General features: G+C 40.6%; 1 protein-coding gene across 1 annotated transcript in view; it reads left to right on the forward strand.

Annotated features, from left to right (window-relative positions):
• LOC135873048 (V-type proton ATPase subunit S1-like) overlaps positions 1–14,570 on the forward strand; it is an 84,677-nt gene extending 70,107 nt beyond the window's left edge. Inside the window, exons 8-11 of the mRNA XM_065397523.1 lie at positions 3,185–3,426; positions 4,116–4,169; positions 9,943–10,180; positions 14,361–14,570. Of these exons, the coding sequence (XP_065253595.1) occupies positions 3,185–3,426; positions 4,116–4,169; positions 9,943–10,180; positions 14,361–14,570 (744 nt within the window). The remainder of the gene's footprint in view (positions 1–3,184; positions 3,427–4,115; positions 4,170–9,942; positions 10,181–14,360) is intronic.
• Positions 14,571–15,075: the final 505 nt, after the last annotated feature.

Genomic DNA, 15,075 nt, shown 5'->3' on the forward strand with positions numbered 1-15,075 from the left:
TGAGCTGGGTGAAATGTTATGGGATGAGATAAAAAACCTCATTCAAACTGATGTGTTAATGCACCCTTCACTTAAGATAGTTTTAAGAAACACTTAAGGGTGCTGCACCTAAAATAAAGCCTAATAGTGTCTGTTTAGAAGCTATCGCCATGCGGGCAGGGTGGAGGTTCCACTGAGCATATGACCAGGTATGTGTGTCTGAGTGAGAGAGAGAGAGAGAGCAGAAAACACAGAAACAGAGAGGGAGGCAGAAGCAAAAAGCAAGAACACCAAGAACTAACAGGTAAGCACAACGTGATGCTGGAAAAAGCTAGACAGTGAGCTTTTGGGTCTGTTGGCCCACAAGGCCTTGGGCTGTAAACTTAGAAACTGCTCTTTTTGTTCTTGGTTCCTCCTGCATTCAGAGGAGCGGGAGTTTGTACATTCCTTGTAAATAAACAAGGAATAAACAATACATCAAAGAATACCAGGCTCCTGCAATTTCTACTTCGAACTGGAACATCCCCATGCTCCTAAACTAGCTGCTCTGCTCAAAAAGGATCCGAGTTACATTTTAAAAGGCAGTACTCTGTAGTAAGAATGGGAGGGGGGAACTAATAACATTGAGGGCATGATTTAGATTAATATTAGTCAAAGCTTTTTAATTTAGCCCATTATGCTTGTGTGTACTGGGTAAAATAATCCTCTCCCTGCACAAAGCCAATTGTGATGGGGTTGGGCTTATCGCTGCTTCCTTGTGATTGGTCACTGGATCCCAGCTCTAGCAGTCCCCCCTTCAGGTAGCGACTCAGCCCTCTGCCTAGGTTGCCAATTGATTTTCCCTTTACAGAGTAATAAAGTCCAACAAAATATATGTAGTCCAAAAAGAAAGTGTCTTTAGCCCACCTCCATCCACTGTGGGTGTTGCACCCTTGACTCAAAGTTTACAGTGTCTCTATCCCCCCTTATTTCTGAAGGGGTTTGTGCCCACTTCACGAAAGGTGATAGAGGAGCTCAGACCCTCCCTGTCCACTGGGCTCTGACCCAGGGACCTACGAGAGGCAGCGACAGCAAACACCCCAGAGTGCCTCCCTGGGCCACTTCCTACCATGTACTTTCCCTGTCCAAGGTGTGATCAAAGCCCCATAAATAATCCACCAGAAATTGGAGTGAAGGGTTCCCTAGTCCTAAGGAAAGGCTAGTCACTCCATTAGGCCCTCTCCCTTGCAGCCAGGACTCCTGCTGTACCATTACTGAGGGATTCCCAAGATAGGTCTCTCCTGTCTGCCCCTTTTTCAGATGGCCTGGCTCTCTTTTAAGCTCCTCCTCCAGCTGGAGCAACAGGGGTGGTAAGGTGAAGTCACCTGTGCCCAGGACTGCTCCTTAACTCTTTTTTTCCCAGTTTGGGGTGTATTAATTTATTTGCAGGGAGCTAAGCAGGAACTTAGGGAGACAGAGTTCTCTGAGGCTACAGTCTACAGACAGGTTGTAAGGCTATAATGAAACCTCTATTCCAACCAATATGCTGTAGTAATGGCCATTGCCCTTTGACACTCCTTTTGGAAGGGTTCTCAACTAATGGATCCACATAAATAGAGATCCAGTAGTCCCTGCCCCACCCCTAATTTTTTGCTTCATACTTCATACTTTCATATGTGGCACTAGCATAGACACCACCTTTGCAGAGGCTGTATAAGAACTTTGCATTAATAAGACAAGGGAGATTTGACACAGTTTGCAGCCACAGTTGGATCATGTAGAGCAGGGGTTCTCAAACTTAATTGCACCGTGGCGCGACCCCCTTCTGACAACAAAAATTACTACAGGACCCCAGGAGGGGGGACTGAAGCCCAAGCCCGCCTAAGCCCTGATGCCCCAGGGGAGGGGCAAAGCCAAAGCCCCACTGCCCCAGACTGGGGGGCCAAAGCTGAAGCCCAAGGGCTTCAACCCCAGGCAGGGGGCCTGTAACCTTAGCCCTGCTGCCTAGGGCTGAAGCTCTCAGGCTTGGGCTTTGACTCTGGGCCCCAGCAAGTCTAAGCCAGCCTTGGAGACCACATCAAAATGGGGCCGCGACCCACTTTGGGGTCTCGACCCACAGTTTGAGAACCGCTGATGTAGAGTATTGTCTGAGTGCCTAAAAACAAGCAATGAAATCATTGCCCCATTGAAGTCAATGGAAGCTTTGCCACTGACTTCAGTGGAGCCAGGTTTTCACCCAAGATGCCTGTGGCACACTTATTAGAATATATTATCTATCAAATGGAATCCTGGGAAGCCTCCTGCTAAGGACCTAGTGCTGTGCATGTGCAGTAAACATATATACTTTCAAACCTCAACATCTTGCCCCCCTGGCCATTTTAAAAATTGTTTTTTCCAGAAAACATTAGAGGAGCCTAATCCCTAATGATTTAATAGCCTGTTTTTAAAATAAAAAATATAAAATTTAAGCAATTTTTAAACTAATGGCTTGCCAAAAAACAAAACAGAAAAACCCAACTCTTCAGCCTGGCTAACTGAAATTTGTTTGCCGTTCTATAAGAGAAAAAAATGAACTTATATCAACATTTTTAAAAAATCAATTAATTCTCCCAGGTAATAGCACTAAGGACACTACTATTCCAAGGCTGGTGGAAACCATAGAATGTAGCCATTCTTCTTTTTTCAGTATGTTGGGTTTTTTTCTTTGCACCCCTTCATCAGTTGTTGTTTATCATTATTTTAAACGTTTTCAGTAGTGTGAACTAGGATTCATGAAACGTTCTCAATCAGCAATGCCTGAGAATGGAGTCCTCTCTTTACCCACATCAGGTATAGCAATGGACAGTGACAGCACAAACTTCCCCACAACGCCCAGCCACTGTGCTGGAAACTCAACACTGACCTGGAAAAGCCACCTGGAGAGGTGAAAAGACAGGGTAGGCTCCATATCCATGTAGTCTTCTGTCGCTAAGACTGTCACAAGGTTCCCCAGCTAGTGTTAGTGAGACTGGTTTTGTGATGAGGATACCTGCCCACTGGAAACTGGACTAAGACCAGTGGTCTATATGAAATGAGTTTGGTGAACAGCTGTAAGATATTAATAACTGTTGGTGATTGCAATCCTGAGCTGGATTCAAACTGACAATATAGAGCTGAAAAGTTATGTGTACCAGTCCCAATTTTCTTTTTGTTTAGTAATTTAATTGTTAATGTGCTGTTACCCCAGATTCCCAGAAGACCCAATATAGTGTTGGAATCAAGACGGCGACTCCTGGCCACTGAAGCGCAAGTGACAGATGCATACTATCCACTGAATGTGACCAATGGAACCAGCACATGCATCCTTTTTTATGCCAGTAATTTCAGCCTCACAGCCAACAAATCAGTTCATGCGGATTTGACAAATTTAACATTTGTGTCCCGTAAGGTGGACTTCAGTTCATCTGTTTGTTCAGACACCAATTCAACGTGAGTGGGACAAAGATCCATACCATAAAATGCATGTGATTCTAACAGCTAAGCAGAAGTACTGCAGTTTCAACAGGCTAATATTAATTTAATAAACCACCTTGGATAAAATACCTCAAGTTTCATTTTCTTGTAGGAAAATGACAGAGGCAACACCACAGGAATCATTTAATCCTGGTTTCTGTTTTTTATGACTGTTTTCCTTTTATTGTTTTTCCTTGTTTGCTTATGAGAGTACAGTTAAAATGAGTTTTGGCTAGAATAGTTATCTTTACTTTCCTCAGTGCCTCTGAGCTGCTGTATCTCAGCTTCTGTTAGCATCTTGTCTCTCTTCTACAACCACTGAAACCTCCACTAGCATTAGTGAGACAACAATTTCATTGTAAGCTTTCCCAACAGTGAAGCCGTGCCAATACGTGGTATTAATCCAGCGGTGAGTATGTTCATGGAACAAGGTCTCTTGTCATTGCATTCTCTGTTTTCCATTCTTTTAAAACACCTGCTGGAGGGAGATGAAGCATTTCTGCTTGAAATGTTTGTGATATTTGTCCAGTTTACTGTATCTTTTTGCTGTGTAATATCTTTGTAGTTATCTATTGATTTGGAAAATTGAGTTTGATTTTAAGAAGTTGCAATGCCCTAATTTAAACTGACACACTGTAACATTTAAAATATCTTTTTATTCGTAGGTTGTCGTTGAACTATACTGGGTTAGTGGATGGAATCAACAACCTAAAAATAAGGTATCTTTATAGTTTATTCATAAAACCTTTCTACTTGAGGAGTATCTGTAAATTAGGACATAAACAGAAGAGGATCAAGTGCACATTTTTTATTCACTATTTCAGTTCTGGAATAAGGTTACAATGGGTCGTAGAGTTATGTTGATATCTTTCAAAAATGTTATAAGTTAACCAATTTTTGTTTCTCTGTGCTGACTCTTTTTACAATGCATGGAAGATTCATGAACCAATAGGCTAGACCCTTATATATAGTGTAGGATGCACATGTAACTTTAAAGATCTGTAAACCTTTTTGATGTCCACAGATAAGGTCTTCTCCTAATTAAAAAAAAGTGTAGCAAAACAATTATGTTCATAGGACATTGGCACATGAACTCTCCTATTGCTAGCAGTGTCAAAAGTGTACCCATTTCCCATGCTGCTCTTGGGTTTATGAATCATCTACTTAATCATATCCACTGTAGGACTATTCCACAAGCCAGAATAAATATAGTAGGGATAGTAATGTGTAAGTAAGTCTAATATCTAAACAGTAGTTCCATATCCATCGCTGTGCTTGCAGTCTTATTATTCAGTGAGCACTATCAGAGTATTCAGTGTTTTGCAAAATGAAACAAAAGAAGTCAGTAATGGAATTTACAGTCTAATGGCCCAGTGCTGAACATCTTCTGTGAGTGGGTGACTGCTGTTGCATATTTAAATTTAATAATTATTCATGATTTCAAATAACTGGCTCAGTTGGAATTATTTAACCAGATTATTAGTCAAAGATTAATACAGCGCTATACAGAATACAGAAAGAAAGTATATTTTACCACCTTTTATGAATGATGAAAAGATGGCACCCCGGTCTCCTCTTCTGTAAGAAGTGGAATGTTGGCAGTTTGCTCATTCCCAGTCTAACTCCTAAAACCTCTTACCTTTTATAGGATGTGAGACAAAGAAGTTCCTTTGTGGGGAGGGAAAGGTTGCTTTCCCACAATTGATTTTGCTATGGGTTTTTTTGTATCTCATTTTATCTAATTACTTATGAAATTTCTTCTTTGGTACCTTAGTTTACCTGACTGATAAACTTAAAGGGATTTCTAACCCAGTTGTTATCTGTAAGAACACCTGTTTGAACAAGCCTTTCTAATGAGTTAAAAACGTCTTTCAATGGGTCACTGAATAGAAGGGGTTGTGACATGCAAACCCCAAAGATCTAAAGTATCCATGGGTAGAACATAGTACAGCTACATGAATCCAGACCTATCCCCTATAGCAGCACAGCTTCGTAGGAGATTAATTGGCTGCACACCCATTGTCTTGCACAAAAACCCCACTTTAAATGTTCGAAACAGTGAATCAGGAAGGTCCGTAGGGGGCATTGTATTGACAATGGCTTCTCCCCAGTTATGCTTATCCCATACTGTTAAGAGCCAAGCACCAGGAGTTCTTGCAGAGGAGCCCCACAAGCTGGCAGGAATGGATGAGCCACTGTCCTTCACCCAAGTTCCACCATCTTTAGATCTCCTCTTTGGAACAATCTTGGGTCTGCCTGTGCTTAAATAAATAAATAAATGGAGATATCCCATCTCCTAGAACTGGAAGGGGTCATCGAGTCCAGCCCCCTGCCTTCACTAGCAGGACCAAGTACTGATTTTTCCCCAGATCCCTAAGTGGCCCCCTCAAGGATTGAACTTACAACCCTGGGTTTAGCAGGCCAATGCTCAAACCACTGAGCTATCTCTCCCCCAAAGGGAACTTGAAAGGCTACTATGAAACCTAGAGCCAAATCCTACCTTGGAAGCTTGTGAGTAACTCCCAGTGAAGTGGGAGTTGCATGCACATGTCCGAGCACAGAATTTGGCCTTAAAAATACTATGATTAATTTGATAAGGATATAGTTCACCTGAAATTAGTTTGGGATACATTTTAGGAGATGACCTAAGGAGATAAAATCTATGAGAAGAAAATAATTGGATAGAGTAAATAATTGAAAGCAGAATTGAAATTATTGGATTGCAGCTTGAAAACAAAGTAGCAAGCCCCATCTAAGGTAAAAGAAAATAGGATGGAATTAGAAAGGGTATTAAACTACAAAGCTTACATTCTCCTCCACTGGGGCTCTAAGAGCTATTAATACAATGGGAAAAGGACTCATAGAAACATGCAACAATATAATAAAACATTGATGCCCTCTATCTGAACAGCCTCAGGTAGAACAATAAGTGAAAGAGGGGTGACCACCACAGAATTTAGAGAATTTCATAAGGTCTTTTAAACTTCAGCATACAGTAAAGATGACAGGGGATTATCTGGGGCTTGTTTATTTGGGCATTGTTAAAAAGAAGTTTTTTGCTCTTCCAAGACTGCATAAGAGAGAGACTCCAGTCTCATAAGAAGATCTTGAGACAGTCAAGAAAAGAGGGACAGGAAGTCCACTGAAGAGAATGGTTTCTCCTGAGAATTTTATTTACAGTTCAAAGTGTGGTTTTGCTCTGAAAAGCCACAATGTAAAATGGCACATGCTACCTCAACAATTCTTAAGGTCTGTGTATATTCAAAACCATATCTGCTCACTTCAGTGACAGAAAAAGTATTATTTCATTTTACTCCTCTTAGCCCCGCAGAGGCTAACTGCTAGTCCTGAAAACTCAATCTAGGATATAAGTGTCAGGCTTGTTCTCTTCCTTCTTGTAGATCATAAATAGATTTATTTACTAAATTCCAACTTGTTCAAAGACACTTAGGGCTGAAGGAGGTTCCACAGCCGTTAACGTGGGGGCATAATTTGGCCAGCAGATTGTTATTAAAGGTGATGGATGCATGGAAAAAAGTACTCAGCTTGACACTCAGATCCTGGATTGAGTTTTCAAGACTAGCAGTTAGGAAAAATTTACGCTGAGAAAATATTATCTGAAATCTGAGGGACAAAAGCGGTGGTTGACTACTTTCCCAGTAGAACCATATTTTAATGATTATTAGATCCCCATGTTAATTGAATCCTTGAATCACGTATTAAATTGTCACTGTCTTCCACTATGGACAGTTTCCTTGCGTACCACCAAAAGGCAAGACGTTAATTCCTCGCTGAAGTTTTCTGCTGCCCATGTTTAAAGGGATGGGGAAATGAGCCAAGAATCCTCAGTCAGAAGCTGGTGGCCTACTTCATGGAGCTTTGTAAAGAAAGATTTCTGGTAACCTAAGAGAGGACAGAATTTAGAACTGGGAAACTAACCTGGGATCCTGAGAGATGGTCATCCTCCAAGCTATAAGCAAGACTGGTTTATTTTAAGTGCAACTAAGCATTTTTGTTGGTTTGTACAAAAACCTTGATATTTCAAAGCTGATTATCTTGAAGCTTCCTGCCTGTCCCTTAAAATGTGTCTGAACAGTCCCAATCTTTTATCAGGGCTCAGCACTATTGCAATACAAATAATAGTACATATTTACAAGAATCAGAAGTTGTTGTTGACTGTCTTCCATGACTTGAGAATACGTTCCATTTGTTCACCTTTTTTATTCCAACAATGCTATTTTCTAAGCACTGCATCAAAAGCCATATAGATATCTATAAAACATCCTGCCCTTCCTCTCCATTCTGCATCACTTTGGTTTATTTGGTTGTATAATTATGACTCCTAAAGGAGAGCTACATTCTGCCTAGCTTTGGGTGGGAGCAAACAGTAGCAGAGGGATAAGAAACTTGTTCCATTTTATGCACAGCCTGTGCAAAGTCTGGACAGAATTGCAATACCTATACCCATAGGAGTGCAGGAACTGCTTCCTTGCTATTCCTGTAGGGGTACACATTACCCAAAGGGGGTGGGGTAAGGAGGAGCAGTGAGTAGGCAGAGTAATGACTGCAATCTCGCTCACGCACAGGCCAGCAGAACTGGCTGGCCATTCAGGGGTGGGAGAGGATGTTGCATACCTTGAAGGTATGTAGTACTGTGAGCACTCCACCGTGCAGCTCTATTGCAGGGCCATGTCCAAGTGGTCCAGTCGATCCCTTAGCCTTTACCCATTTACAAATATTACTTAGTTATTGCCGGTGTTGGTATTGGTCATGTAGAATTAGCAATTCAAGTATTGTGTGTACATTAAACTGATAGTATGTTTCATTGAAAGTTGTGGTCCTGTTTGGTCTTTTGGGGCGTCTTATTGGACAATTGCTCTATTTATAGTGATTGCAGCCCTGAGATAAGTGACTTACAACAGTTCAGGACGTTCTGTGCTTGTACAGCACCTAGCACAATGGGGTCCTGGTCTGTAACTGGCACCCCAGGTGCTACTGTAATACAAATAACAAATAATAAAAATATTGTGAAGAGATTCAATTCCTGTTCATGACCGGAATCTCTACTATAATAAGGTGTTTCCTGCTCAAACTAAGGACTGTTTTTGGCTCTGAGATAGATACTTCAGCCATATCATCTTTGTTAGTCAGACAATTGATATGTTGTGTCCATTTTACTTGCTACCTATTTATCTACTACAAAAATTACTACCTACACATATTTTATTTTTAATGTGCTTTTTGTTTTTGATTTTTTTGTAACTTGTATTTACAGATTTGTTTGGCACCTATTGCAGCAGCACCTAAACATCACCTAAAATTTTCAAAGTCCACATCTAATACTCCTGGTGGGCCGACAGCTTAGAGTACCCAAATTTATACTCACCCTCCGGGGAGAACCCCAAGGACTCTGACTGTGATTGCAAGTTACTGAAAAAATTCTTCAGCTAGCACTAGACAAACAAAATTAATTTAAACTAGGTAGAATTAAAATACTGAGCATGGTAAAATAAGGAGAAAAGTGTGAAATCTCCAATAGCAACCCTCTCAACTGACACAGAGAATATATTTAATATGAGAGAACTGGAATACCTGAATGCAACATGGTACAAATTTGCAATAGGATTCAGGTCCACCAAAGGAGGGAAACTTCCATATGTAACCCACACACCTTCTGGGTGTGGTGTTCTGTCCCATCTAGTGGCACCGAGAACACTTAAAGAGAGAGGTAAAATGAGTCTGCTTAACAGCCAGTTGGCTTTTAGCTCATGCGGTAGAGGCTCATGCACTAAGCTCCAGAGGTCCCAGGTACAATCCTGCCCGCTGATGACTGGGGTCTGTCGGCGTTACACATATTATCTCAATATTTTTCTATTTTAGAATACTTGGAAGGTGCTCATATTTTAGTGATGGGGGTTCTAAACATACCTAGAGTGATAAAATTGTGCCTTCAGGTATAAATTCAGGTATTTGAACATGCAAATGGCCATTTAGTCATCTGAACCAAGAAACAGTTGCTATAATAAATCAAAGTGGTTTTCATGTCTGTACCCTTCATAAAAATACTTTTCTTTAAAAAATCCCATGCAAATATTTATTGCAAATACTGCAGTTCTGCAGACAATCTTTCAGCTTCTGCTGGTTTATTTATGAAATATGGCACTATAACAGTCCCTTGCAGAATGAAACAATAAATGCTTATTCAAATTACGAAAACATTGCTTATTATAGCTTATTATACAAAACTGTAACAAGTGGTAAAACAAGATTCACAAAGTCACTTCACTCATGACCTGTCCTCTTGTACGAGGAGATACTAACTGCAGTCTCCTGGGCAAAGAGCTAGTGATGATTAATCTCGTCTGCCATCTGTTCTTCTTTGAGTGATGGTCCCTGTTGGATTCTACTGTGGGTTAAGCATGCCCACCAATGAATATTATAACTTTTTCCATGTCAGATTAACTCTATTTATTCTGTTTTTCTTCTCTGTAGATTTCTAATGACCAAGAAGTTCTATACAGGCTCTGCTCGAAAATGGTTTACTTTAGATTCTGTTGAGATTGCACATGACAACCAAATGGTCGCTAGATTTAATGTCTCTATCATCTCTGCTCCTGCGGAGTATTCATTTCATTGTCAGCTGGTGGGGACCAGCAGTCTCTATGGTGCAAAGCTGATTCCAGCCAACAGTGAAGCAAAGAACTGGGATGTTTACCTTTCAGAGTTCCAAGTGAGTACACTGCCATTTCAGAGGCAATTCCAGGAACGATTACTTGCTAGAGTAGGTGTTGAACAGCATATATTCATAACACCTGTACTTTTAGTTCAACTCTAAAAAAACATTAAAAGAAAGCTATTTGCCCACTACGGGTGCTATTGAACAGGGGAAAGAGGGAGCAGGCAGCTTCTGAACAACAACATGAGAACAACTGAAAAAAACAAATCACTATAAAGTCATCTACAGAAACGGAAAAAAACAATAGACAGTAATACACTCAATCAGGGCAGTGGGGATAGGGGAAGATATATTATAAAATGGGACCTGATCCCAACCTAAGTTATCTTGGTGGGACAAGAAACAACCCGTCTCTCACTGCCCCCAGCTTTACTTGGGGGAACAGGCTGGGTGTAGTTCCCCACCTGTGGGAAGGGGTGGGATATTAGTAATTCCAGGAGACTTCCTTCCCCCTGGTCTATCTAGCGAAGCTGTACCAGCATCCCCTTGCCTACCGGGTCCCCAGAACATTCTGGGATTGGCTTTAAGGCTGCAACCCAATTACCCTTCCTCGTGAGGGACATCACAGCTGTTAGTGAGACCCCGGGACTGAGCCTGAACACTGGAGACTATGGCAAGGGAGCTTCCAAATCGCCTCACCCTCTTGTCACGGTACCTCCTCCCCAGTTGCTGCTCTTCCCCATGTCAGATCCGTCTGTGAGGTGGAGTGCTCCCACCCAGTTACCAGAGAGACCCCTAATAAGTAACATACCCCTAACTGGGGTTGTAGCTTTATCTTGACCTAAACTGTTTCAAAGGGCACACACACAAAACACCAAATCAAACAAAACAGCTTTATCTTTCTCAGAAACGGCTAAAAATGGGAGAGAACTTGCTGGCAGGTTTCAAAATATACTGAAGAATTGAAAGGTTTTAAAATATACTAAAGCAATCATTATGCTATTTCCTACACCCAGATGAAAAGACATATTAACCTATGCACTCTATATGTATACACATACACAAAACCCCACTTTAAATGGCAACAGTCTCTTCTATGATATGGTGAAACTTGACTCTCGGTTTGATAGCCGCAGCAGGGGTGTGTGATGAGGTTAATGCCCCGCCCACTGGGTTATGACTTCACTCAGAGTTCCACACAAATTATCACAGCAATGTCCAGGCCCCTCTTTTTTCTCCTTTTGGGCAAGCACCAAATCTTCCCCTACGACAGAGACGCTGGTTCAAAAGGTCACTAGATGCTGTTCCCCAGTAGGCTGTAGTGAATGAAGAAGACCCAGCTCCCAAGCTGGTGAATGCGCCGCACTCTTTGCAGTTTTTTCAGCTCTTGGTTTCTAGGCTACTAGTTCCCAAACTCTTTCGGCAACTGTTTGACTTGTCTGGAACAACCAGAACCCCTCCACCCTCTCACTGTATTCTCTCTGATATCCAGTGAAGCTCTGACAATTCCAGTATAGCTCTTTTCATAAGATTAGGGTTCAGAGTGCTCGAGCTCCACTAAAAGCACAGTTCTTTGGGAGGTGAGCAATGATTGCAGACCAGAGTCCAGCTCAGAATCTGGTCATTAATCTGTACCAGTGACAGATGGCTGAAGTACCAGCACTGGTGTATAGATCAATGGTGGACTGCTCTAGTATTTTGAGGTTCCTTTTACCAAGTGCTTCCTCCTTTCCCTTTAGTGCTGTCTGTATAGTCTACTAAATGAAAGCTCATTGTTGTTTTTAAAGCTGCATCCAGGCTTTTCATTTTTCTTCAGTGTCTGTCATACTTGTTAGTAGCCCCTTTTGCTGCTCAGGGCAAATGCCCAAGACACTGAGGCCGGGAATTTTAGGATTTTCAAGGCTAAACTATTTCAAACCTCAGCTTTTACATGTTGCCCTTGAGGATACCCATCACAATCTACATAACAAATCTATGTTAAGGTTTTGTTAAAGGTCAAATGATTAGGAAACTCCATTCAAAATGTACAATACACTGCACAAAATACAATTTCATTTTAAAAATAAAAAACAGTAAATACAGAATAGGCAAACCTATAACAATAATACTAACTGAAACACTAGAATTAAAACCTACAGTGGGCTGGAATCCTTATCAAAAGATTTATATAAAAATAACTAACTAGGATTATGTATCTATGTATTTTTAACTTCTACACAGGTGGCAAATCTGCAGGGAGTCGCATCTTTATTTGCCAGCTGGGATCCAACAACACCCGCATAGTAATGATCACATATCAGAAAAGCAATAAGAGAACCTGAAATAAACTACAGTTGTTTCCTAAAAGTAAACATAGCATTTCAAGAATGTATAATTAAAGCTCCCACTTAAAGGTTTGCTAGGCATAATCCTGCTTGAATAAGGAATAATACTACCACATACAATAAAATTCAGTCTTCGTGGCTGTAGCTCCAACAAATTTAATTGCCCTAGTAAAAACTGATCGATCCCTCTGTTAAGTACCCTAGAGTGTCCTGGAAGAATGGTAACAAGCATGTATTGTTTCACAGAAGCTCAATCCTTTGAGAACCAAAATGACATGAAGCATCATCTGCTTTTTTTCAATCAATCTTTCAAACCATATTGTGTGGCTCCCATTCCAGCTTTGGTGTGATGTCTAAACAGTGGCTTAACGATGAAATGCCCTGGCAAACGCATCACTTACTAAAGCTGTGTACAAACTCAGCCTCCCAACCCAAATGTTTGTTTTCCATAATCCTTCTTGAGTCAGAAACATACAATTGGATGTAGTGCAAAGCAGTCAGATTTAACAAGTTAACTACTATGGTAACAATGAGAACAGTCTTTAATTCTTGAAAGAGGCCCAAGTACGCTGGTACCTCCAAAAATGTCTTTATCTCCACAGGGGCCAAGTCCTCCTCATCTGCTCTAGTTTTGCAGATCATGCAGAATTGCACTAACCATCATTTTGGCAAGCCATTGTAGTAACTGAATGAGAGACAGCACATGCACATTTCCAAACGCTACAAATAATCTGGGTTGCAAAGTTTTGCAACTCAAGCTGCCTCCTAGAGCTGTGAAATATGTTTTTATTGATTTTCACTAAGCAATTACTTTATAAATTTGTACAAATTCATTACAAATTAATAAATACAGCCCTGGGAAAAATAAAACAAAAATGGCTTCTCTGGGGGATGCTCCACCCTTACTATCCCCTGATGAACTGGGGACACAAAAGGCCTATGGACAAAAGGGACAAAGACTTAATTCTTACTAGCTAGAAATCCAGATCACTCTTTCATATGAAAACCTAAGCATTTCTAGTACAAACACCATGTTACTACCACAAAATCACACCGTAGTTCATGGCAGGTCAATGAATGTTAGTGATGTGTCCGCCTGTATGTCCATTTTGCTGTTTCTATGGTAAGTTTATATTTCAGAATTACATACATAGAGATAATTATATAAGGAGAAAAATATATTAGCTATCTTTGGAATTCTGCTTTCTTGCTTATATTTGCATGATGGGGAAAGGTGATTCAAATAACTGACTTTCACAAAAATATGCAGTGTTGCCAACTCTTGTGATTTTTATCACAAGTCTCATGATATTTGGTGTTTTCCTTAAAGCCCCATCTCCCAGAGTCATGTGAATATGTGAGAATCTCAGTTCTTTCTTTTTTTCCCTCCCCTACTCCTCTAGTAAGTTTCTAACTTTCAGAGTTGTGGGAAAAAGCTTAAAAACACACTCTAATGCTCAAACACTGAAATAAAATAAAATAAATAAAAAGAGCCCCAAATGTGTTGTTTTTTTTTAAATGTCATGATTTTTAAGCCAACCTCATGATTTTGGGAGCCTGGCTCATGATTTTTTAACATTTAGGTTGGCAAATCTGAAACTGTTATTAAGTTACATTGGTCTCATGCCTCCCTTGGAATTTTACCTTTAAAATATTCCCAAGTCTCTGAAGTTTGGAAGCACAACTTCCTTTTTGTAAAACAAATAACTGTCATGCATCTGAAATTTCCTGGAAGAAGAGAGAAATTGAAAAATCATGCTGAAAAGGAGTTGGTGCTCAGTCCTCTTCAGTAGAAATTGAGGGCACACAGTGTTTTTCAGGCCTGGATTTTGTAGTGAATATATAGATCTTAAAAGTAGGTTTTGTTGTGTAAATTCATTTGGGCTCACCTATTCTTTTCTTGTTCTCAGATTCAAGGCTTCAATATTCATAATAACTTGTTTTCCTACGCAAGCGACTGTACATCTTTCTTCTCCCCTGGAATCTGGATGGGCTTGGTGACGTCAATAGTTTTATTATGGATCCTGACCTATGGAATCCACATGATCATGCAGCTCACAACAAACAGTAGATTTGATGATCCCAAAGGCCAAGCTCTGTCAGTTCCTCAAACAGAGTAGCAATGGATTGTTTTGACACTGCTTAAATATTTCTTATTAGTAAGATTAAGTTTTTGTCACGGTTATTTTTAATAAAAGTCAGGGACAGGTCACGGGCAATAAATAAACATTCACAGAAGCCCACTATCTGTCTGTGACTTTTACCAAAAATAAGGGGCGGGGGCTGACTGCCGGGGGGGCCAACAGCCGGAGCCCACCATCAGGGAAGGAGGGAGGCTGAAGCTGAAGAAGTCACAGAGGTTTGTTAAAATCATGGAATCCGTGACCTCCATGACTAAATTATATCCTTAATTATTAGTGATGTGTGATTTTTATGTTCTTTCCACTTTATAGTGAATGTACCCTAAGCAGTTAGTGTAATAGAAAGGTTTAGTAAAACTCCACAAATCTAGACAATGAAATCCTTCCTGAAAAAGGGAACCTTACTCTTGGCAACACTCATAATTCTGCCAGCTGTTACCCATTTGTTCACAGTTGTCTGAGTTAGTCTACACTGCGATTAAAA

This window comes from Emys orbicularis, chromosome 1 (assembly GCF_028017835.1).
Source record: "Emys orbicularis isolate rEmyOrb1 chromosome 1, rEmyOrb1.hap1, whole genome shotgun sequence".
In the NCBI taxonomy this organism is placed as follows: Eukaryota; Metazoa; Chordata; order Testudines; family Emydidae; genus Emys; species Emys orbicularis.